General features: G+C 45.6%; 1 protein-coding gene across 1 annotated transcript in view; it reads left to right on the forward strand.

Annotated features, from left to right (window-relative positions):
• Window positions 1–3,659: 3,659 nt before the first annotated feature.
• Window positions 3,660–26,276, forward strand: part of Tmem241 (transmembrane protein 241) — a 141,864-nt gene continuing 119,247 nt past the window's right edge. Inside the window, exons 1-7 of the mRNA XM_042055151.1 lie at window positions 3,660–3,806; window positions 5,887–5,967; window positions 9,225–9,276; window positions 10,293–10,503; window positions 11,744–11,878; window positions 15,426–15,507; window positions 24,537–24,614. Coding sequence (XP_041911085.1) covers window positions 3,660–3,806; window positions 5,887–5,967; window positions 9,225–9,276; window positions 10,293–10,503; window positions 11,744–11,878; window positions 15,426–15,507; window positions 24,537–24,614 — 786 coding nt within the window. The remainder of the gene's footprint in view (window positions 3,807–5,886; window positions 5,968–9,224; window positions 9,277–10,292; window positions 10,504–11,743; window positions 11,879–15,425; window positions 15,508–24,536; window positions 24,615–26,276) is intronic.

Below are 26,276 nucleotides of genomic sequence, written 5' to 3' on the forward strand. Positions count from 1 at the left end.
CTCATTTCCCCTCCCCAGGAAGCCTGAAAGCTTCAGACATTTTTGTATGTGAACCTGTAAAAACTTGGAATAGACTTTCTGGATATTCCCACTTAAGAAATTTGTAAAAGAACTGTCATGCCAGATTTGCAAAGTTCCCCTAAAAACCAACAAGGAGACTGAGTCCCTTATGTAAAAGCAAACAGCCTTTTAGTCTTTTTTTTTTTTTTTTTTTTCCTCATGGTTTATTTTTTTTTAGATTATTAAAAATGTTCCATCTCCTTCACTCTCATCACTCCCCCCTCCCTCCCCTCCTTCTCCCCTTTCTCTCCCTCCTTCTCCCCCTTCCCTCCCCTCCCCTCCACCCATACCTCCCCTCCCTCCCTCTCAAGGCCAAGGAGCCATCAGGGTTCCCCACTCTATGCTAAGACCAAGGTCCTCCCAACTCCCCAGGTCCAGGAAGGTGATCGACCAAGCTGAGAAGGCTCCCACAGAGCCCGTCCATGAAGAACAATCAGAGCCCAGAGCCATTGTCCTTTGCTTCTCAGTCAGCCCCCGCTGTTGGCCACACTCAGAGAAACGGGTTTGGTCGCATGATCCATCAGTCCCATTCCAACTGGAGTTGGTGATCTCCCATTAGTTCTGTCCCACCGTCTCCATGAGTGAACGCACCCCTCTCGTTCCTGACTTTCTCCCTCATGTTCTCGCTCCTTCTGCTCCTCATCGGGGACCTTGGGAGCTCAGTCCAGTGCTCCAAAAAGTTTGCAAACTCGGGCTATCCTTGTGTCCAACGTATTGGAATAAATCATCGGAGAGCCCTGAGCTCAGTTAGAGTTGGGTTTTTATAGTAGTAAAGGTGGGGGGTGAGGGATTTATAAGGTTCAGGACCCCTGGATTGTCTAGGGGTGGTCCTGAGGGGATGTGTGCTGGCAGGGTGATTCTTATCTACAATGGTATGGAACGTTAGGAATTTCCTTTGGATGGCCTGTTGTCTGGGTAATCTCAGTTCGTGGTCCTTCCTGTGACCAGGTATTGCCTCAGTGGCAAACTACTGAGATCCAGGCCTCCTTTAACCTCATCATGGCTAGGTCCTCCACTGGCCAGTGATGATGGCTGGAAGTTAAGAGCTTCCTCTGGGTGCTCTGTCTGCTTCCGTGTTAAGCTTCTCATGCCTGGGTCCTACAACTTCTTTAGCTTTCTTCTTACGTCTTCGTCCCTCCCTCCCTCCCTCCCTCCCTCTCCCGCTCTTTTATTTATTTTTTTAGGCAGTGGTCTCTCATGCATAGTCTGGCTGTCTGCCTGGAACTCGCTATGTAGAACTCTTAGCCTCAAACTTACTGAGTTTGCCGTCTGGCCACTACCGTCTCAAGTGCTGGAATTAAAGGCATGGGCCACAATGCCTGATAACAAATTGTTTTTAAAAATATTTTATCAATTCTTTTTTTTAAAGATTTATTTGTTGTTTCATGTGCATGATGTTTTGCCTGTATGTATTATGTATGTATGTATGTATGTATGTATGTATACCGTGTACTTGCTGCCCCCACACCCCGAGTTCAGAAGAGGGCATCAGATCTCCTGGAGCTGGAATTATAGCCTGTTGTGGGTTCTGGGACGGAGCTCTAGGAAAATAGCCAGTGTTGCTAACCACTGAGTCGTCTCTCCAGCCCCAGTTTACCTTCTAACCTTGCTTGCGCATGTACATTTCTGTAATACCATATCCAAACTGGTATGACTCTTATTTTTTCCTTTCTCCAAGTCAGATAGTTTTCTTGTGCTTATTATTTGTTTTCAGTGAATTATATTGTGTCTTTTGCCCACTTAGTTTCACTGAGGTTGTAGCATTTTTCTTATTAATTTGGTGCATTTTGTGTTTGGTACAGGTGATTGGGCCTAGGAGATGCTCTTTACTACCTATCCATACCACCAGCCCTTAAAGCTTTGCTTACTTACTCAGGCTGGCTTTAAACTCATTCTGTAGCCCAGGCAAGCTTTGAACTGGTGATCTTGCCTCAGCCTGAGCCACCAGGCCTGATTTTAGTACTTTTTTGTTTGTTTTTTACATTTTAGGGTATAAACCACAAGGGCTTGGAGACACTGACTTAGTGGTCAATAGTGCTTGCAAGGACCCAGAATTCAGCCTCCCAGCATCCATATCAGGCCAACTGAGACTACTTGTAACTTCAGGTCCAGGGAATCCTAATGTCCTCTTCTGGTCCCCTTGGTATGCGCGCGCGCACGCACACACACACACACACACACACAACACACACAATAAAATAAAAAAATTAAATTAAAGTGTATTACCTCTTGATCATGATATTCCTTGAAAATTTTTTTGGCAATTGTTTTTTACCTTTATTTATAAATTTTACTACTTAAATGCTTTATTTTACTGATAAACATGTTTCTTTTGTGATCACTTATATCACATTTCCATTTATGATTATGTTACCCCATGAAGATACCATGTAGCTAGCTATTTCTAGATTTTGATAAAGCTTCTAGCTCTTGTCAGTTTACTTAAGCATATGGTCACCCAGAGAAAAATTGTACTTCCCTCAATAGTTAACCAACTTTTAATATGCCCATTTATTGCTTAATTCTCCCTTTTGCCTTTGGATCCTTAAAACAATATATAGTTCATCTTCTATGGTCCCTTTTTGGGTAGCCTTTGTTAATTCGTTTTAGGGAAAAGATCTAGGGCTGAATTTTTTAAAGCATTATACCATTTAAATATGCATAGGCCTTATCCTTTATGCTTCTTTTAAAAAATATGTTGGAGATGGAGAAATGACTTTGTGGTTAAGAGTGCTTGCTCATTGCCTCTTTTTAAATTTTACTTTTATTGTACCTATTTATTTTTGTTGTGTACATGTGCCAGAGTTAAGGGGTGGAAGTCAGAGGACAACTTCCAGGCATGGCTCTCTCCTTCCACCATGTTGGGGCTTAGGAATCAAACTCTGGCCCTCACGTTTGGTGGGAAGTACTTTCACCTGCTCAGCCATCTTACCCACATTGTTTTTGGTTTTTGTGGTTGTTTTTCGAGACAGGATTTATCTGTGTAGCCCTGACCTAGAACTCACTATAGACCGGCAGACCTCAAACTCAGACATCCCTCCTGCCTCTGCCTTCTGAATGTTGGATTAAAGGCGTGCGCCACCACTGCACAGCTGCACTCATTGCTCTTGTGAAAAACCAGGGTTCAGTTCCTGGCACCTACATGGAAGCTCATAACTATCTGTAACTCCAGTTCCAGAGGATCCTACATCCATGCCTTACCTCCAAAGGGACTACAGACATACTACACAGACACATAAAATTATATTTATATATATATATATATATAAAATATAAACATAAATATAAATATAAGCTGAGGGGTGGTGATGAGTGAGCGCCCAGAACTCAGCAGGCAGAGCTCTGTGAGCTCGAGGCCAGCTGGGTCTACAGAGTGAGATCAAAAACAACCGGGGCTACACAGAGAAACCTTGTCTTTAAAAAAAAAAAGTCTCCAAGCACTACTACATGTCTCTGGGCGAATCGACCAGGTTCAGACCTCTGCTCTAGAGCAGGCTGGTTCATGGCATGACTAGTTGCTCCATTCTTGGCTGGCAGCGAAGCAATAGTTCTTACTACTGACCAATTGCCTCCTAACGCATGAGGAAAAGGGGGTTACTATGGGTAATGGAGTGGTACCCACAAATTCTATAAAGAAGGAAATAGCCCTGACGTATTTCAAGGGTTGCAGGCTGTGTGCCTTGGGAAATCCCCAAGGCAGAGTGAGAGCATCTGGGGGTGGGGGGCGACTGGCCCAAGTCATGAGGGTTGGGAGTCACGTATAAGAGACTTTGTCCTGGAGACCAAGGGATCTCAGTTAGTATCATAACACATAGGTATGATAGAGTCATTTCTGAGGTGAGGGTGTCTCAGGTCATTTGGGACTAAAATACAGTCATAAAAAATGTATGAGTCATCTAGAATGTAGAGGTGACTAAGCTGAACACTGAGAGTGTCCCAAGAGGTCAGATTGCCGTCATATATGACCCCTGGACATGGATGTGACATGGCCGTGATCATGGTAAATTAGAACGTCCAGATTACAGTCAGTGGAAAGTAGAAGGGCAGTACTTGAAACCTGTCAGGAAGACGTTAGCTGCACGAGGGCTGAGGGAGCCCTGGACCCCCACCATGAATCTTCAAGATGCATGGGTGGCTTCGGCAAACAGGGGCTCCTTTATGGTGCAATATTTAAAGGGGACATGGGGACTTCCTGCATTTGGGTAGCTCTAGAAGTTGAATACTACTTAGAGCCCCAGAATAATGATAAGAAACATCACTGAAGAGAATACTTGTAATTATTGCCTATCATCTCCAGGAGATGCCGGTGAACTCACAATCCCCCTCCTTTTTTTAAAGGTTTATTTTTATAAGTGTGTGTGCCCGTGTGTGTGTGTTGTGTGTGTGTGTTTGTGTATGCGTGTATGTTGTGTATGTGTAGTGACTGAGGAGGCCATTGGGTCTCCTGGAACTGGCAGCTTTGAAGCCCCCAGCCTTGGTGCTGGGATCTGAAGTGGGTCCTCTGGGAGAGAAGGGAATACCGAGCCATCTCTGCCTCACAGCCTCCCAAGTGCCTGGGGTTTACAGTTTATGTTCCACCATGCCCTGCTCATTGGCATTTTGATGTACTTTGCCTAGTGGGGAGAGGGCACATGTTGTAACACACCTGCTGTCCCTGGACTATATTGCTAAGAGCACTGTACCTTTAGTGAACGTCATAACCCCAGGGGTATGTGGCTGGTGAAGGGGCTAGGTCAATCATTTTTTAAAACAAGTAAGTGACATGGTTTAATTATCTCCTTAGAAAAAGCTGCTACAAGTAGGGTTCTAGAGAATAGATGGGTGGGGACACCCTTTGGGGTCTTTATAGGACACTAAGGTGTCACCATGAGGGCCGGCTTGTTGGGGTTTATGTCTTGCCCAGTTTCCCACAGCCGGGTAACTCCCAAAGAAAATTACACGAGGGTTATATTAATTAAAAACTGATTGGCCCATTAGCTCATGCTTCATATTAACTCTTGGTAATGTATAGTCAACTCATTATTCTTATCTATATTAGCCACATGGCTTAGTACCTTTTTCAGCAGGGAAAGTCACATCCTGCTTCTTCTGTGGTCTGGGCAGGACTGCAGAAAGAGCTTCCTTCTTCCCAGAATACTCCTGTTCTCCTTGTCCCTCCTCTTCTTCCTGTCTGGTTGTCCCACCTATACTTCCTGCCTGGCTGCTGACCAATCAGCGTTTATTTAAAATGTAATTGACAGAGTACAGAATTGTCCCACACCACTAACGGCACGATAGGGAAGACTAAATTATAACAAAAACTAGGGAGGTGGCTTAGGATGTGAACACTGTTATGGGGAAAAATACAGTCATGATGATTTTGACTAGTAGATGAGGCAGTGAAGCCAGAGGAAGGGCTAGGGAGAAGGTTGAGGTGCTACCTCAGCTGGCTGACTGAGGGCAGTAGGATGATGACCAGGCTCAGGGAGTGTCTAAGGCAGCATTTTGATGTGACATGATTGTGAGGCTATGGAATTTCAGGGTACAAGTATCTAGATGAGAACAGGGATCTGGAAGTCATCCATATCTATGGCTATGAATGAGGTTCAGGAAATGTCTATAAGGAGAAGAAAGCAAATAAGAATACTCAGCACATATTGGAGAGCCGGATTCAAAGGAGTAGAGATGGGAAATGTCTACAGAATTAGAGAAGAGCTGGAAAATGGGGAAAGCCAGGTGTAGAAGGGTTGGAGATTGTATTAGCAGCTGTCAGCAGGTCTGTCCTGACCGGATGGCACTAGGCTCTGTAGGCCTGGAGTAACTCATCTGGACATTCATCTGTTTCAGGTGGCAGACACTCATCGGTGGACTTTTGCTTCATATGTCATGGAACACTGGGTTGTGTGGAAGATCAACAGCAGTTTTAAGGTATCATAGCCTCTTTGTAACTGGCTCATGACTCACGTACACTTGCTTTTACATATGTATTATACTACACCAGGAAACTTGAATGCGTGCTTGAGTTGTTTTTGGTCTCTTAGTTCTTTTCCAAACTTGAGATTCAGTGATTTTATAGTAAGATAAATCTTGAACAGTGTCAGTAATATGAGATTAAATTATCAGACACAGCCACAATACCATATTAATTCGCCTTTGTCTTAGGGCTAAAGATCACTACAGAGAGCTTACTGAAGAGCTTTAAATATCTTTTGGGAAATTTTTTGTTTGTTTGTTTGTTTGGTTTTTTGAGGCAAGGTTTCTCTGTAGCTTTGGAGCCTGTCCTGGAACTCACCCTGTAGACCAGGCTGGCCTTGAACTCACTGAGATCCACCTGTTTCTGCCTCCTGAGTGCTGGGATTAAAGGCTTGTGCCACCCACTGCCCAGTGGGAGTTTTTATTATTATTTTCTACTTACAGAGCAGTTAAGAACAATACCAATGTGCTCGTCACTTTCTGTTGCTGTGGTAAACACCAGGACGAAAGCAGCTACAGTAGGAAGGGTTTATTTGGGGTTTACCATTCTGGAAGGTTAGAATCCATGATGTCTGTGCAGAGGCTTGGTGGAGGAAGAGCTTAGAGCTCACATCTTGGTCTACAATCAGGAAGCAGAATGCATGGAAAACAACTCATTGCCTTTCGATTTTTTTAAATTATTTTTATTTAAAACATTTTTAATTTTTTTGAGATTATAATTTATTTTTTTATTTTTTTCTCATTTTTTTATTAAAAATTTCCATCTCCTCCCCTCCTCCTTCCCCTTCCTTCCCCTCCCTTCCACCCATACCCCCACTCCTCCCCTCTCCAAGCCAAAGAGCCATCAGGGTTCCCTTCACTATGTTAAGTCCAAGGTCCTCCCAGCTACCCCTAAGTCCAGGAAGGTGAGCAACCAAACTGACAAGGCTCACAGTGAGCCCGTCCATGCTGTAGAGTTCATGCTCATCGTCGTTGCCCTTGGTTTCTCAGTCCTCCTCCACCGTCAGCCACATTCAGAGAGTCCAGTTTGGTCCCCTGTTCCATCAGTCCCATTCCAACTGGACTTGGTGGTCTCCCGTTAGATCTGTCCCACCGTCTCAATGGGTAAACGCACTCCTCACGGTACTGACTTCCTTGCTCATGATCTCCCTCCTTTTGCTCCTCATCAGGACCTTGGGAGCTCAGTCCGGTGCTCCTATGTGGGGCTATGTCCTTTTCTCCAATCCAATGCTCAGGTGAAGGCTCTATGGTGATATGCAAGATATTCATGAAGTTTGGCAATAGGATCTGACCTTCTGGCACCCTCTCCTCAGCTGCCCCCAAGGAACTAGCTGGGGTGTCTTCCTGGACACCTGGGAACCCCTCTAGGGTCAAGCCTCTGCCCAACCCTAGAATGGCTCCCTAAGTAAGATATATAATTCCTGTTTCCCATATCCACCCTTCCTATATCCCAACCATCCTATTCCCATCCTCCACTTCACACTTTTCTCTCCCCATCTCCCACAACCCCCCATCCCACCCCACCCCCAAGTTCCCATTTTGTTTGTCTGGCAATCTTGTCTACTTCCAATATCCAGGAAGCGATAACTAATGTTTTTTCTTTAGATTCACCTTCTTATATAGCTTCTCTAGGATTTTTTACGAATTATGGGCTCGATGTCCTTTATTTTATGGCTAGAAACCAATTATGAGTGAGTACATCCCATGTTCATCTTTTTGGGCCTGGGTTACCTCACTCAGGATGGTGTTTTCTAGTTCCATCCATTTGCATGCAAAATTCAAGATGTCATTGTTTTTTACCTCCGAGTAGTACTCTAATATGTATATATTCCACAGTTTCTTCATCCATTCTTCCACTGAAGGGCATCTAGGTTGTTTCCAGGATCTGGCTATTACAAATAATGCTGCTATAAACATAGTTGAACAAATGCTTTTGTAGTATGATTGGGCATCTATTGGGTAAATTCCCAAGAGTGGAATTGCTGGGTCCTGGGGTAGGTTGATCCTGAATTTCCTGAGAAACCGCCACATTGCTTTCCAAAGTGGTTGCACAAGTGTGCATTCACACCGGCAATGGATGAGTGTACTCCTTACCCCCACAACCTCGGTCCAGCAAAGGCTATCATTGGTTTTTTTTGATTTTAGCCAATCTGACAGGTGTAAGATGGTATCTCAATGTTTGTTTTGATATGCAGTTCCCCTGATTGCTAAGGAGGTTGAGCATGCCCTTAAGGTGTCTTTTGGCCATTCGAACTTCTTGCTGTTGAGATTCATCTGTTCAGTTCAGTGCCCCATTTTTAATTGGGTTAATTAGCATTTTAAAGTCTGGGAAAAGATCTTCACCAACCCCCGCAACAGACAAAGGTCTGATCTCCAAAATATATAAGGACTCAAGAGACTAGATGACTTTAAAATGAGATGATAATTTAATTACATCATTTCCCTCTTTGCTTTCCTCCCTCCAAAACTCTCCCATGCACCTCTCTTTGCCATCTTAAATAAACGCCTTGCCCTCTTTTTATCCATTATCCTTCACTTTATTATTTACAATTCGTGTTGTGCATAAGATACTGATCTAGTCTAGAAGAGTGGCTTATTAAATCTACTTTTGGCCCTAAGTAGTGAACTAAAAAATAATGAAGTGCATGCTTTAACCCCACACTGGCATGGGCAGGGTGGAACTCATGGTCAGCCAGCCTTGCAGAGTCCGTGATATCCAGCTTCAGTGAGATGGCCCTGCCTCAGGAGACAGAAAGAGGTGCAGACGGCTGAGGAAGACGTCAGAGTTGACCTTGTTGGCTTTCACATGCACATGCACACATTGTGCAACACAACGCAAACATGTACACACATATACACACAGAATAGAAAAAAATATGTGAGATCCTTTTGCTTGTAAGACAAGTATTGACTTTACAGTGGTAGGCAGTTACTATCTCTAGGCAATGCCAGTGGTCTGCCTATGAACCTTCTTATTTCATGCCTGGGGCTATTTTTAGGTCCACTAGATGTCAGCAGAATACAGAATTTTTGAGAATTCCATTGAGGAGCCCTCCAGGCACCCATAACAAAACATTGCAGTGTTTGCAGGAGCAGATGTTCTCTCAATAAGGCATTGCTCTATTTGAAAAACAGTGATTTAATTTAATTAGCTTCATCTTCAGTGACAACAGTTTATGATGTATGCCAACACATTCCATAACTTCACACAGTTTCTTGGTGGTGGCAGGTGGCATGCAGATGGAAAACACCTAGGTTTCACATGTCAGTGATGGGGCTGGGCAGAGCCAGGCGTTGCTTCCCCTACCCTCATGCACACACATACATACGGTTGCAAATGTGCGCATGGACATACCTCACTGCTCAGCAATTCCCGAGAGGCCTAGATGCCAAAGGGACCTGAGACCCTGCCGTGGATCACCACAGACTTTAATTCTGCTTTGTTTCCTTTGTGGGGTGAGTAAGGTAATGAAAGAATTAATGGACATACAGGTCCAAAGCCTCCAGATGATGGATTAAAGGGGGGGGGGGGGGGCGGTCGGTGCCTCATGTTCCCTGATGTTCGAGTAGCCCTCTACAAGTCAACTTCAGGGCCTGCATCTTTCAATAGCGCTTCGGGAGTTTTATCCTGAGTACGATAAAAACATCACACACATGAGGAAATAATATATTCAAGAATACTCACCACAGCATTGGGATAGTAAAAAATCCTTAATTATCTAACCATAGGCCCTCCATAGGACCCGGGTGACCTCACACTCACAGAGATCCTCCTGCCTCTGCCTCTTCAGTGCTGGGATTAAAGGCATGTGCCACTCACATCCATTGGTATTGTTCAGTTATTAATGCAAGTTAATGGTCATTAATTCAATTATCAGTAATTGGGTGTGGCTTTTTGCCATGGGAAATTGTGAAATTAAGTAGATTATGAGACGGTATGTGCAAACAGGATTCATTATTGTCAAAAATGTTAGTAATGTGATACTTGGACGTGGGGAGTGTACTTCCCAGGTCTTCCCTTTGGGGGCATGGCGTGGATTATAATTGCAGTGTTTTTCTTTTTTCTTTTTGGTTTTGAGACAGGGTCTCATTGTGTAGCCCTGGCCGGCGTGGAACACGCTGTGTAGCCCTGGGTAGCTTGGAATTTGCTGTGTAGACCAGGCTGGCTTTGAACTCACAGGGATCCACTGCCTCTGCCTTCTGGGTGATTGGAGGGCCAAGGAATGTTGCAAAGATCACACCACATAATAGACCCCATAAAAGAGATTTACTTGGTGCAGGGTGTGTGGGGAAACATGAAAGGCCGCTTGAGAGGGTGGAAAGGAAGAGAAGCCCTGCAGGTGCAGGCTTTATAAAGGATACCGGACTCTGTAACAGTGGAGTGTGGTCACATTGGGTGGATGGTGACGCCATGGCTTCTGGTGCTGAGCTGCTGCAGGCTCGGGAGCATCTGCTTCTGGAATGCGGTTGGGTCTGGTTTACCAACAATAGGTGTGGTACCACCACACTAGGAGCCTACAGTGTTTTCCTTAATGTTAGAATGTGGTGGAGAATGGCATTTTCTCACTGCTCAGAGCAGCCAAGAATCCCCAGAGCCAGCGGTACGGATTAGAGCCACAGCCTGTGCTCCAGTAACACATGTTCAGCATCTGTCCTCAGTAAACCAATTAAAATAGTTAAGATAGCAGTCCTGGCAAAGGGTGGCCCTGCCCACTTTTGACTTCTCGTTCTATCTTCTGGCAGGTCGTCTGGCAGGTTGTACATTTCTTTGAACCTGTCTATCTTCTGCAGGTCGTCTGGCAGGTTGTACATTTCTTTGACCAGTTGTTCTATCTTCTGTAGGTCATCTGGCAGGTTGTACGTTTCTCTCTGGTAGAAAAAGTTTCTCCTCTGGCTGGCCTAGGCACTCTGTTTTTCCAGCTTGAGACTTCTAGCTAATTCCAGTTTCCTGAAGGAATTTGTCGTTTGGACAGTCTGATAAAGTCAGGGACACAGGTGTCCCTTGAATGTCTTCATCCTGCCAGGCCAGTTACACAACCTCTGAAGGTGTCTGGAGTTCTCAGGAAATGCCGGCACCCCTTTTGGCTGAGGGGGGCAGCCAAGTCTCATGAGCACAACCTGCTCTTATCCTGTTAGCCCCAAGTGGAGATGGCTGGTCAGTATAAGCCACAATGTCCTGCGCTTGTGCTGGATGTTTGGAGCAAAGTGCTCACTGAGCCTCCCTGCTCATCTCCCAGGAGTCTCTTCTGTATATCCGGTTGAAGCTGTGTCTTTGTATTTCAGAGTAGGGATTGGCACATAAGACATTTGTTAGGGTTGTTTTCTTTCCCTCACATTCACAGTGAGCAGTGCAGATTCATTTCTGGAGTCTGTAACTCAGCAGGAGTTTCCTTTGTTTATGTTAAGAGGGACTTGAGTACAGGAGGTCTGGGACTTTACTGACCTTACATTCCAAAGCCCTGGGCTGCTTGCAGCCCGCACAACTTAAACACCCGCGTCTTTCTCATCAGCGCGTCTGCTTGCGGGTTCAGTCCTGCACTTCTGGCGCATGGCCTGCTGTGGGTTTGTATTGTTGCTTCTGATCCTTGTAAGCCTAGTGTGACAAGTGAGAATGGGAAAGCCTTTTCCTAGGAATGGCCACCATCTGCAGTATCTCTTGGCCCCTGAGGGTGGGGATGGCTTCTTTCTCTGTTCATCTTTTTGTTGGGGATGTAGACATCTATTTTTGCAGGCAGACTGTGATAATGGAGAACATGGTTTTGTTAGCTTTTTTACTTGCAGCTTACCTGTCGATAGCCTTGTCTCCCATTAGTGGACAATGGTGTGGTGGGCATAGTGCAAAGACACGATTGAAAGCCTACACTGGGTAAGGCTTGACTTGAGATTCTCGCCTTGTATTTGCTGACTGTTCAGTAGGAACATGTTTGTTAGGGTTTAGTGTGCATCTGTGTGAGTGGACAAGCTTTTGGTGAGAACAGGAGATAGGAACTGGTCAAGTGGGCAGGGATCCCAAATCAGCAGTTCTGAGAACATCAAGAGAGGGTTCTGCTTCCTGTTTCTTTGCTATCTCCTGGTCTTAGTTGAGACTACTATTTGCTTCATTGAAACACCATGACCAACAGCAACTTGGGGAAGGAAAGGGTTTGTTTGGCTTATGCTTCTATATCATAGCCCATCAATGTAGGAAGGCAGGACAGGAACTCAAGCAGGGCAGGATCCTGGAGGCAGAGGCTGATGCTGAGGCCATGGAGGGGAGCTGCTTACTAGCTTGCTCCTCTCCTCATGGCTTACTCAGTCCGCTGTCTTATAGAACCCAGGACCACCAGGCCAGGCACCACCCACAATGGGCTGGGCCCTCCCCATCAATCACTAATTGAGAAAATGTCCTGCAGGCTTCCCTCCAGCTGGATCTTATAGAAGCATTTTCTCAACTGGGGTTCCCTCCTCTCAGCTGACTCTGACCTGTGTCAGGATGACATAAAATGAGCCTGTGCACTCCTAAATAAGCACGTCTGCTTGTGGCCTTGGTGATGTGTGACTGGAAGTGAGAGAAGGCTCCTGGGGACCCACCTCATTGGGCCCTGGACTAACAGCTCACCCTCCTCCCACACCCACTCTAGTTTTCTGCCATAAGTTCTTTTAAAAGCCCCCACCCCTGACTAGCAGCTTTGAAAGGAGCCCTCCTGTTACAGGAGGCACTCTCTCACCCTCTCCCTCTTCTCCTCAGCTCCGTAAGCTCCTACCCGTGATCTGGCCAGAGGAAGGAGCCCTTAGACCTTAGAGGATGAAGGGAAGTTTGGTAGTGAGAGTCAGTAGCTAGGCTGCCTGGTCTCGGGCTGGAGGCAGAGAAGAAGGTGGAGCAGCGGGCGTGCTGTCAGCACCACATCAGTGCTATTGATGTCAGCTCACTTCCCAGCACGATGCCTTTCTGTTGGGAGTTCCTGCAGGTATTTCCACTGTCAGGAAGTGGACTGGGAAAAGATAAGAATGAAAACTCGGGGCAGCTCCATTTTCATCTATCCATGCCCCCCCCCCCCGCTATCTATTTTGTTTTTTCAAGTTAGGGTTTCTTTGTGTAGCCCTCGTTGTCCTGAAATCAGCTCTGTAGACCAGGCTGGCCTCAGACTCACAGGGATCTACCAACCTCTTCCTCCCAAGTGCTGGGATTAAAGGTGTGCACCACCACTGCCTTGCTGACAGTGCCTTCATTGCCAGTACTGAGTCAAGGCCTCCAGTTCTTGTAGAATATTAAGATGTGTTACATTTGTTTATGCTGTGAAACATTTGTTTAATGATGCAAAGATGTGTTGCATTCTTTTATGTTGCATTTGTTTAATTCTGTGAAGCTGTGTTACTTGGCCTGTCTGAAGCACCTGATTGGTATAACAAAGAGCTGAAAGGCCAATAGCAAGGCAGGAGAAAGGATAGGTGAGGCTGGAAGGCAGAGAGAATAAATAGAAGGAGAAAGAGAGAAGAAGGAGCAAGAGAACAAGGAGGAGGGATCAAGGAGCAAGAAAAGAAAGGGCAGTCACCCACCACATAGTAAGAAGTAAGAAGACGTGGAGTACAGAAGTAAAGAAAAGGTATACAGAAACAGAGAAAGGTAAAAGACCAGAGACAAAAGGTACATGGGATAATTTAGGAAAAGCTGGCTAGAAACAAGCCAAGCTAAGGTTGGGCATTTATAAGAAAGAAAAGCCTTCCTGTGTGTTTATTGGGAACTAAAGAGCAGGAGTACAAAGTAAAACAACCAACTACACTCTGGGGACTGAGCCTGTTGTCTGTTTTCCTTACATAGGTAAACATAGTGAGAGTTGTGACTTATGGCCTTGGCAATAAGAATGAATTCTATTGGCTTATAAACATAGTGGAAGTTGTAACTGATGGCCTTGGCAATAAGAATGAATTCTATTGGCTTATAAACATAGTGGGAGTTGTGACTGATGCCTTGGCAATAAGAATGAATTCTATTGGCTTATAAACAAGATCAGGGCTAGGGCCAGAGGAAGGATCTGTGGTAAGTGTAAAGGTAGATTCTGTTGGTGGAGAATGCAAAGAACCTGGTGCCTCTTTCATAGGGATGCGCTCTACTCACTGAGAAACTAAGCTAGGATTAGGGCCTGAACAATGCTCAGGATTTGGGGGGGATTCAGGAAGGCCAGCTCATAGAATAACAGGAAAATCACCAGGTTGATTGACCACTTTTCCCTCTGGCGTTCCAGGTGACCAGGCATCCTTCCATTGAAGGTCCACGTATTGCCAGTCCTGGTTTATCCAATGCCTGTTCTAAGCCACACTTCCTACACCTTTCTGTGAGCGGGTAGGGCTTCCTTATGGATACAGCATGTGGTTGATGGACTCAAAGTCCTGAGCAGAATGGACATATGGGGATACTTTCCCTCTGTAAGAAGTTAAAAGTGTTTGGCTAATAGTCTTAACTGTACACATGTATACACATGTGCACACAGGCCAGAGGTTGACTTTGGGTGTCTTCGCCAATCACTGTCTACCTTTTATCTTATCTTTTTGGTTTTTCGAGACAGGGTTTCTCTGTGTAGCCCTGGCTGTCCTGGAACTCACAGAGAGCTACCTGCCTCTGCTTCCCAAGTGCTGGAATTAAAGACCACCTTTTATTTATTTATTTATTTGAGACAGGTCTCTCATTAACGTGGAACCCTCAGATTCAGCATTCTGACTAGCAAGCTCCAAAGGTCCTCTTGTCATACAGCACTGGATTATAGGGTGCACCAGCACACCCAGATTTACATGAGTCCTGGGGATCTTACACAGATCCTCATGTTTGCATACCATGTACCTTGCCAGAATATGACCACCTGAACTCCCGAGGTTTATTATTTAAAAACCATTTTTTTCTAAGTTTTTGGTTTAAAGTTGATTCTATGGAGCTGTTTGAAACATCTTAGGTAAACAGTCTTTTAAAAAAGTTTTATTGTGGGGCTGAAGAGATGGCTCAGGGGTTAAGAGCTCTTCTAGAGGTCCTAAGTTCAATTCCCAGCACCTGCATGGTGGCTCACAGCCATCTGTAATAGGATCTGGTGCCCTCTTCTGGCCTGCAGGTGTACATGCAGAACACTCACACATTAAAAAAAAAATTACTGGTGTGCTTGAAAATTTTCACCGTTGGAGAAAGTCCTCTCCTGAGCCTGCAGCATGGCCTGTCATGCTCAGTTAAGTAGATGTTACATGACAATTATATATTAGATGCCTTCGTGTGTGTGTGTGTGTGTGTGCGCTCTCTCAGAGAATAAAGAACACATCTCACTTATCAGGTCCCCCAAGGATATTTAGACAATGTTGTTGGAAGGCATTGGTGCCTCTGAGGGTCAACCCTTCCAGCTAGGTCTTTTCAAACATGAAGTAGTAAAAACATTATAATTTCTCCCCCTTTTCAGATCTAATGTTTTGGCATGGCTTCCTGCTTCAGTGCTGTCAGTGGGTATAATCTATGCAGGGTCCAGAGCTTTGTCCAGACTGGTAAGTATGAGAATGTGTGTATGTGTGTGGGGGGGTACACAACCCCTCTTTCCTTGTTGCCTTTTTTGTGTTTTAATTTATTGCACCTGGCATCACTGGGGGCCAACATCAGCTTGAATGTAAAATTAGATCAGAGAACAGAGCTGTTGGTTAGCTTACTGTAGCGTAATCAGAACACCCAAGGGGACAACTTAAGGAAATATATTTTGGCTCATTGTTTCAGAGGGTCCCAGACTGAGTCCTTGCCTCTTATGTGTTGGGCCTATGGTGAGGCTGAGCATCAGAGCAATGGAGGATGTGGCTGAGCTGTTCACCCCATGACAGATGGGGACAGCGAGATAGAAGATGGAGAGCCAGGAGTAAGTTTCAACGGTCTGTCCCCAGTAACTTACTGGAGGTCTTGCTGCCCACAGTTTCCAGACTTCCCAAACAAGTACCACTACCTGGGGACCAAGCCTGCAATGTGTGAGCCCTTCTGAGGGGACCCTTGATATCCAAACTCTGACAGAGAAACCTGGGCCTGAGATAACATGAAGCATCTTTTTCAACTTTTGTTGAACTGACGATAATTAGAGAATATGACAGGGCCAGCTTTCTCACAGGTGGAGGTGGGCAAAGAGAGACACAGTAGCAACAGCTGTGAAGTCTGCCGCAGTCTGGCCTTACTTGAGCAGCTCTGACATGAAGACCAGCCTCTTCACTCAGCCTGCATGCAATTATCCTTGGAAGCAGAGAGTCCAGGCTAATAACCCTTTGCCTGCTGCTGAGGAGTCGGAACTGGATTGCTATAGGATAGCCTTTTTGTATACTGTGCAGATGTGTCTCTGCCAAGGCACTTTCTGATTGATTTAATAAAGAGCTGAATGACCAATAACTAGGCCGGAAAGGATAAACGGGACCTCTGGGTAGAGATAGGAACTCTGGGAAGAAGAGAGGTGGAATCCATGAGCCAGACCCAGAAGAAATGGGATGTACAATATGGAAGGGAGGCAATGAGCCACGTGGCAGAACATAGATTAATATAAACGGGTTAATTTGAGTTTTAAGAGCTAGATGGGACAGGACTAAGGCAAGGACAAACTCTCATAACTGATAATAAGTCCCTGGGTCATGGTTTGGGAGCTGGTGACTCAGAGAAAGTCCAACAGCACTGGTTGCTTTGGTACAACAGTCCAGGGGATGCTGGGTGCAGCTGTGAACACAAGTGTGGGATAGAGTGAAGCAGTACTGGGGGAACTAGTAACATGAGTTGTCCATTCTGTCTTCCCGTTCCTCATCCCTCCTGCTTCAGGACTGAGCTCCTTAACTGTGTGGTTTCTGAGGAACAGAGATGTTTCCAAATGCATTACCCGGAACTCTACACCGTTAGTCCGTTAAAACCACATGGACTCAGAAATCAAGCCTCTTCTCACCTTATCTTAACTTCTATTTTTATTTATCAGAAAATATACTGTATCTGCCTTTTGGGAAAGTACAGAATTTACAAAATAATTTAGTCTTTTTTGTAGCGTTTGATGTTATGTTAGTTCTTGAGACTTCAGATATAAAACCAACAAACTCTGTCTAGCTGGGTAACAATACTGTTCGGACAGCTTCAGAGTTATAAAATAGCAGTTGAGAAAGTAATTTAGAAGTTAAATCATTTCTCTCATGATTTATACTGTCGAGGAGATGGAATGACATGTTCAGAAGGTTGGGAACTTTGGGGCGGTCTCGGAGCTGACCCACAGGGCACCTTGGTGCCCATCTTGGAGTATTCAGGTACTTCCCATCCTCTCTACTCCTCCTTATTGGTTCCATTAGCTTTGATTTTCGCCTCCATGTACTGGATATTTAAGGGTGCCAGAAGCTTAAAGGTTGAAGAAGTCAGGTATTGGGCTTATAAAAATAATGCTTTTTTGTGCAATGATTTTTCATAGGTTTCTATCTTTTATTACTTATCTTTTACTTCATGTGTGTGCACATATGTGTGAGGTGTACCCACTTGTGTGTGTGCATATATGTGTGAGGTGTACTCACTTGTGTGTGTGCACATATGTATGAGGTGTACCTACTGTGTGTGTAGCATGAATAATAAAAACCAAGAGACAGATACTGAGGTTCAACCTGAAGATCAGAAAAGCAAAGCAGCCACTGCTCTCACCTCTCCTTTAATCATCTGCTTTCACACTGCCTGGCATATTATCACAGAGAGACCCAAATTCCTCTGTTATAGTAGGGTTTCCCATTTTTTTAATGTCGGAAAAAAACTCTCTCTTTTAACTGATTCCTCCTCTTAAGAATTCCCAGTTGTCTACCAAATCTACCAACGATGTTGATGAAGATGTGAGGCTGATTGCTGCTGTGTGGAACAATAAGAGCCTGGCTGGACTTCAAGGAAGCCACCTAGATTGGCAGCAGCCTAAGAAGGGGGTTCAGGGAGAGCCCACAACCCAGGGTGTGTGTGTGTGGGGGGGGTTGTCTGAAAAACGCACAAGGGATTGTTTAGAAAAAGCACATGTGCTGGGGGGCTACCTGAAGGCTACAACAGAAAAACCCCAAACTCATTCAGAGGCTCATGGAAAAAAGAAAAGAAACCCACCAGTGGGAGCCCCATGTGCAGCTCCGGCTGGGGCCAGTGGCTTTTTGGTGAATCTGTACCCCAAACATTGCATGTCAATTGTAGCACAAATAATAAAAAACCTAGAAATAGATATTAGGCTATAACCTGAAGACCAGAAAGTAAAACTAAGCCATTAGAGGCCAGGCAGTGGTGCCACACACCTTTAATCTCAGGATTTGGGAGACAGAGGCAGATGGGTCTCTGTGCGTTCAAGGCCACCCTGGGCTACACAAGATCAATGCAGAAACATATCTAGATTTACACCTTTAATCCCAGTACTAGAGAGTCACATGCTTTTAATCCCAGCACTAGAAGGGAATATAAAACAGGAGGAGACAGAGGCTCAGGGCTCAGTCTGCAGTTGCCCAGCCTTGGTAGAGGTGAGATTTCTTTAGTGGCTTGGCTGTTTGCTTTTCTGATCTTCAGGAAACCTTTATTTATTAAAACAAAATGTCACTATATGTGTGTGCATATGTGGATTTTAGAGGTCAACAGTCTTCTATCATGCCCATGATACACATGCACATTCACACACACACACACACACACACACACACACACACACACCCCATTTGAGACATGGTATCTTACACTTTCAGCTACACTAGCTGGGTAGTGAGACCCTGGGATCTGCCTACCTCCACCCTTTCTACCACTGCAATTACAGATGTGCACCCGCATACCTGGCTTTTAGGTTACAGATGTGCCCCTTCACACCTGGCTTTTAGGTTACAGATGTGCCCCTTCACACCTGGCTTTTAGGTTACAGATGTGCCCCTTCACACCTGACTTTTTGGTCACAGATGTGCCCCTTCACATCTGGCTTTTAGGTTACAGATGTGCCCCTTTACACCTGACTTTTAGGTTACAGATGTGCCCCTTTACACCTGGCTTTTAGGTAGTTTCTGGAAATCTGAACTCAAGTCTTCATGCTTATGTATTGAGCGCTTTGTCCACTGCGCCATCCCTCCAGCTCTCCTTTATGTGAATCATAGTCACTGTGCAAATGATGGACGAGGCAAAGACCAGCGATCTAATGGAGGAAGAGGCGTAGGTGTAGAGTCCTGCCTCCAGTCCCTACAAAGTGGCAGCTCCTCTAATGTGTTGTATGTTGTCCTTTTTAGATTGTTCTCCTTAAGAACTAATGCATGTGAGCATATGGACTTTTTTTTAAAAAGTTTTTAAATTTTTGAAATAATTTATTTTTTTAAATGTGTGTTGGTGTTTTACATGCATGTGTGTCTGTGTGAGGGTGTCAGATTCTCTAGAACTGAAGTTGCAGTTATTGTGAGCTGCCATGTTGGTTCTGAGAATTGAACCTATGTCCTCTGGAAGAATCAGGTCTCTTAACTGCTGAGCCCTCTCTCCAGCCTGGACTTTTTCTATTTTTAAAGAAAAGAAATAGAAGTGCTGGGCGGTGGTGGCGCACGCCTTTAATCCCAGCACTCGGGAGGCAGAGGCAGGCAGATCTCTGAGTTCGAGGCCAGCCTGGTCTACAAGAGCTAGTTCCAGGACAGGCTCTAGAAACTACAGGGAAACCCTGTCTCGAAAAACCAAAAAAAAAAAAAAACCCAAAAGAAAAGACTGTCTTTCTATGTAGCTCATTGTGGCCTTAAACTTACAAACCTCTGTCTTTAGTCAGTTGAGCAGTGGATGGGATGACAAATGTGTGCCACGGAACCTGGCCACTTAGAATCTGTGTGAGTACACGTGTGTGCCACGGAACCTGGCCACTTAGAATCTATGTGAGTACAAGAGTGTGCCACGGAGCCTGGCCACTTAGAATCTGTGTGAGTACAAGTGTGTGCCATGGAGTCTGATTATGTAGAGTCTTCTTACTTTGTTCGAAAGCCCATTCTAGTCTAGGCAGTAAGGAAGGGTACTGGTTCATGTAAGTAAGTTTTAGGATGGAGACTCACTTCAGGCCTGGCTAGATCCAGAGGGAGTGACATACCCAGAAAATCCAGTTTGTCTGTCTTACACTTCTACAGGGTATCTGTCCAGTGTCAGTGCCAATCACCTCAGCCTCACCTCCTCTCAGTTCATAAGGAGACTGTCTTCCTCATGGCTCTTATCTGAGTCCCAGACTTCACTTAGATTGGATGCTTGTGGTCACTGCCCATGGCTGTTCTGCAGACTTGCTGGGAGAGTGTGGCCGTGTTTCCTAGTCTGCCACGGACCTTAGCTTTGCCATCTCCCACTGCATCCGAAGAAGCATGGAGCACTGACGGGAGGAGACAGAGGCTCAGGGCGCAGTCTGCAGTGAGGTGGCCAGACTAAGAAGAGGGTGCGGCTGCTCTCAGGTTCAGGCACCTTACTTAACAAGGGACTCATATAACATAGCTAAAATCCCTCAGAAAACCTACCTTAAATGCTCATTCAGTCTGTTCTCAGCAGTTAGGGCTCTGCACTTTAGAACGGTGCTTCAGGAAGATAATTTTGGGCAAGCCTGTCTTTAGCTTGATCTTGGTTACAGGGTTTACATCAGCTTCAGCCCTAAAATACACCATTCATTTGAGCTGTCTTGTGGTTTACAACAGAACTTTTTGAAGAAGTTGATTTACAGTCTAATTTAACCAATTGACTTCCGTTTTCATGTGAGTTCCTGAGCCTAACAGTTGAGTGGACTAACCTAGAGCATATGTGGCCTTGTCTAACAGGCAAAGATAAGCTGCTCGATTCAGATCTGTTAGAGAAAGAACTCCCACTCCGTGTACCCACTGGAAGTGGGAGGACAGTGAGGAAGAGATACCTGTTGTTCAGTGAGAGAATTCAGCCCAGCATCTTTTCAGTTCTTTGCTTTTCCGTTGCTGCATAGACATTCCTCGGGTGGATAAACACCGGGCACTCAGACAGTTTGTGTTGAATGGAGAACAGCCCTCACAATTCTGCTGCCAACCTGCCAGTTAATGAATCCATGAAGAATTGGGGATGTGTGCAGTTAAAATTCGTGGGTGTATTGTTATATGAAACACTTTTGAGTAGATCTGACAAAGCCTTGAAGCTGTCTGATGTATGGCATCCGGGAGCTGAGTCAGCTTTGCAGGGCCCCGTGGGAGAGTTCTTTGTGGGTTCCCCACACCACACTACAGTTGACTGATTCTGTAGAGCTTAGAAGAGAAGAGAGCATCCCAGAGTTGTTTGTTGTCATTGTTATCTTTTTATTTCATCTGCCCCAGGCTCAAACTCTGGGTAGCTGAGGATGACCTTGAACTTCTCATTCTCCTGCCAACCCCTCCTGAGTGCTGGGATGACAGAGGTGCACGGACATGTCCGACGTATGCATCAGTGGCAGCTCCCGTGGACACTCTTTCCATTCAGTCTTCACTGGCCTCGGGCTCCTTCAGTGATGGCCCCAAGTTCTGTGCCGTGTGTGGCCGAGCGCCCCGTAGACACTTGTTCTCTGTAGGCACCAGACATGCACTTGTCCACAGACATATATGCAGGGAAAACACCCACAGATGTTCAGTATAGTTTGTGTGAAGAAAAAGGACAGTGCAGATACTAACTCTTGGTGACCCTGCTTCATTGCCACCAGGGTGACTGTTGCCAACCACAAGTGCTGGTAAGGATGTGGTGAAATCTGGATGCTCGGGCATTGCTGTCAGAAACTGGGAACAGTGCGGCTGCTGTGCAGAACAGTGCGGCTGCTGTGCAGAACAGTGCGGCTGCTGTGCAGAACAGTGCGGCTGCTGTGCAGAACAGTGCGGCTGCTGTGCAGAACAGTGCGGCTGCTGTGCAGAACAGTGCGGCTGCTGTGCAGAACAGTGCGGCTGCTGTGCAGAACAGTGTGGCTGCTGTGCAGAACAGTGTGGTGGTCCATGAAAAAAAACTAAAAATTACCAGGTGTAGCTGCACATACCTGCAGTTCTAACGTGTAAGAGGTCAAGGCAGGATTGCCAAGATTTAAAGCCATTCTGGGATATATAGTGAATTACAAGATGACCTGGGCCACAGTTAAGATGCACTCTTAAAAAACAAGTATCTTCAAGGTTGCTTTCTATGGAGAGGGCCTGCCTGCATGCAATTGTTTTATATAACACATTAAGGACATATCTGCATACTTAAAAATCATCTAAAGAGAAGAAATAGGACTACCACTCTTTTACAGAAATTAAGAAGCTAACGTAGGGAGCCAGTGAGATGCCTCAGCAGGTAGATGTGCCTGCCAATAAACCTGAGGACCCTAGTTGGTGGAGAAAGAAAATTACCTCCTGAGGACCAGAGTTCAATCCCTGGGACCCGCTTGGTGGAGAGAGAATTAGCTGCTGTAGGCTGAGAATCTGAGTTCAATCCTTGGGACTTGCTTGGTGGGGAGAGAATTAACTCCTGTAGGCTAAAGAACTGAGTTCAATCCCTGGGACCCACTTGGTGGGGTTAGAATTAACTCCTGTAGGCTAAGTATCCGAATTTAATCCCTGGGACCTGCTTGGTGGAGAGAGAATTAACTCTTACAGGCTAAGGATCAGAGTTCAATCCATGGGTCCTGCTTGGTGGAGAGAGAATTATCTCCTGTAGGCTGTCCTTTGATCTCTTCGTGAGGTTATACACTCACCCACTCCCCCCATGCACAGAAATAACTAATATGTAATAATACTAATAAGGAGAAGCTAACCCAGGAGTGTGCTTGACTTAGGGTCATCTATACCTCTGTAGACTGACCAAAGGCCATGCCTGTGGTCAGGACCAGGGTTTTCTATGGGAAATTTTTCTGAGACTTCAAAATTGTATCCCAGGAAGCTTGAGAATAATCACAAATTAACCGTACTCTCTTAAGTTTCTCTTTGTCAGATACTTGGACCCAGCAACGGGGGAAAATGCTTTAGTGTTCCCAAGGCATTGGGCAGCAGCAGGGTTTCGAGTGAGGCCAAGGAAGGGCAGCAGAGCCAATCAGCACGATGTCTTGATATTGCTTTTGGTTGATATCTGCCCTGGAGATACAGTTTAGCTGGTCTTCTGTGGGCTGTCTTTGTTAGCTTTTCAGTAGGAAAAATGGTTTGAGAAACTTAGATTTAAAACTTAAAGAAGAATCAGTGATACCCCCTTTAAAATAGCATAGCTTTGGTTAGAGCTCACCCGTTTTAGAGCTTAGCAGTTTTATTGCTGCCAGGATTTGCTTTATTTATTTATTTTTGTCACAGCATCTCACTCTGTATCCCAGGCTGGTCTTGAACCAGCAGTGATCCTCCTGCCTTAGCCTCCTGAGTGCTAGAACCACAAGGATAAGGCACACCTCTAACTAGCTGCCAGGATCTGGTTCATGCTAGTCCTGTTGAACTTGGACAGCGGCAGGCTCACTGGGATTTACATCCCTGTTGGGATTTAAATGTCACAGCAGAGCAGCTTGCCTGGAAGTCTCAGAGACTTTGTCCGCCTTGTCTGTGAGGCTCATAGCTACAGTGTCATTTGCTTTGGAAGAGGGTTAAGGAAAATGCAAAGTCCACAATTGCTGACTGTTGGCGCACTGGGTGTTGAGCTGCGTGCTTGTAATCTCAGCACTAGGAGGCCAGCCTGGGCTGTATAGCAAGATCCTGCCTCCAAAATAAACAATCCTGGGGCAACTTGGAGCTGTTAATCATGTGCTAGTTATCTGTGTGCTTGGAATCAGTTTTATGCCTACAGACAGGTCCTGTTGCAGCTCTGGGTCCTTAGTTCAACTCCTAAGTTCCAAATTCTCAACCCCAAACTTAATCTCATTTCTGGATTCATAGTCAAGAAACCAAAAGCCATGGTCACTTCTTTGTCATCAGCTAATCAAAAAGACTTATTTAAAAATTCCTAGCTTGATCAGCTCCAGGTCACTCTATCACATGATAAAGTTGCCCACTTCTGTGTTTTAAGACCTTGTTTCCACCATGAAGGCTTAATCTTCCCTCGCTGGGCTAGCTGTGTCTTGCAGGATATGCCACCTGAGCTCCTGCATGCTGGGGACAGTGTGTCCACCATGCTTCTGGGATTTGTGCCCTGCACCTGGCATGGTGCACGATACAGAGGAGGTACTTAAGACTGAGGATGAAAATCCCATAGAAGAGGAACCTTGACATCCCACCAAAATTACTTCAAGGGCTAGAGAGACAACACAGTGGTTAAGAGCACTTACTGCTCTTGAAGAGAACCCAGGCACGGTTGTTAGCACCAGTATAGTGGCCCCCACTTCTGTAACTCCAGTTTCAGTGAATCTGGTACCTTCTGGCTCCCACTAGCCATGCCTACACATGGTACACAAAGATGCATGCAGAAAACCTACTCATAGAATAAATAAATCTTGGAAAAATGAAGAATACTTCAGCAAAGTGCTAGCCTAGAAGATTCTTTGCTGGAGAGACTGAATGCTGCATGTTCCCACACATCTTATTTTTAAACAAAAGTCAAGTAACTGAAAGATGGGAGAATATATTTTGATGCTTGCTATTCTGTTTGCTTTCAGGCTGTTCCTGTGTTTTTCATTTTGCATAATGTAGCTGAAGTTCTCATCTGCGGGTACCAGAAGTGTGTCTGGAAAGAGGTAAATAAGCAAACTGCCTTAAAAAATATTTCACAGCCCTTACTTTAAACGTCGGAGACCCGCTTTTCACTCAGTAGCCTGTCCTAGTTAGGGTTACTGTTGCTCTGATGAAACACCAAAAGCAACTGGAAGTGAGGGCAGTAGCGAGGGCAGGAACCTGGAGGCAGAGCTGATGCAGAGGCCGTGGAGGGGTGCTGCTCACTGGCTTGCCTCCCTGGCTTACTCTGCATGCTTTCTTAGAGAACTCAGGACCACCAGCCCAGGGGTAGCTCCACCCACAGTGGGCTGGGCCCTCTCCCATCAATCACTAATTATGAAAATGCCCTATAGGCTTGCCTGAAGCCCAATCTTGTGGAGGCTTCTTCTCAATGGAGGTTCCCTTAGCTTGGGTTAAATTGACATTAAAACCAGCTAGCACATGGCCCAAATGTATGCCCTTTTTTCCCACCAGTTCCAGTGAAGACTGCTTGGCAGTGGTCACTGATTCAGGGGACCCAGCTGGCTTGATGATGGGCAGTACAACTGGACTCCAGGCCAGGGAAGAACCAAACCTTCAGGACACAGAATTTAGTGAGGGTAATCACTCACTTGTAGCTGGTCACAACAGCACAAGGAAGCCCACAACTGAGTGTCGTACAAGGTGCTGGCCTTTGCCCACTCGCGGAGACTGACTCTTCTTTCAAGGCCTAACCTTATCTGACACTGTAAGGAACTAGAAGATCACCCGAGTCTTTGAATGAATACAGCTACAGTCAGGGATGCCTGTGTTGGAGCATCTTCCCAGACAAAAAGACTAAGGGACCAGAAGAAAGATAAGCAAGCAGTAATAAAAAGAGGAACAGTTAGGAGAAGCCAGAACCACGAAGGGCAAGGCAATGCAGGAGGACCAGGGAGGTGAGTGAAGGAGCGGTCAGTCCCACTGAGCCTTTGCCCATCGGGGCTTCTGTTGACAAGCGAAGGGACGTTTCCTTCTGCCCCGTGACATGAGCCTTGGGCACAGAAATCACATTTTACCTCCTCAGGCCAATGACGTTAAAAAATGACTATACAAACCATTACTGTTGGTTTTAACTATGCAGTCTGAAGGTTGCCCCATGCAGTCCCAAACTCAGGATAGGAGATGGCTAACTGTGTTTGTTACTGTGAGTTTGGCTTTGTTAGCTTTGGGTCATAGAGACACAGCTAGGAATATCTGTCATCACTTTATGCGTTGACTCTGTGGTTAGTTTGGTGCCCAGGATGCCCTTCTCATGTACCTCAGGCTAGCCTGTAACTTGCTCTGTAGCTAAGGGCTGTGCATCTGTTCCACCATATCTGTGTCTGTGGTGCTGGAGGATGGAACCCAGGGCTTCATGCACGCTCTCCAAGCACCCTACCTTTGAGCTACAGTCCCCCAACCTTTTCTGGTGCGTGTGTGCGTGTGTGTGGTGGGGGCACACATGAAGATCAGAGGACAGTTTTGTGGACTTGGTTCTGTGCTTTCACATTCTGTGGTCCTGGGCCTTGAACACAGCTTGTTAGACCTGCATGGTAAGTGCCTTTGACTAGACAATGGCAGTTCGAGGATCATTTGCTAGAATATTAACTTTGAACGTTTTAAGCTTCTTCTTGAGGATCTACTTCCCTCAGCTCCCTAGATTTTTGCCTGCTATAACAGTGTCC

Source organism: Arvicola amphibius, chromosome 5 (genome assembly GCF_903992535.2).
Source record: "Arvicola amphibius chromosome 5, mArvAmp1.2, whole genome shotgun sequence".
Classification (NCBI taxonomy): domain Eukaryota; kingdom Metazoa; phylum Chordata; class Mammalia; order Rodentia; family Cricetidae; genus Arvicola; species Arvicola amphibius.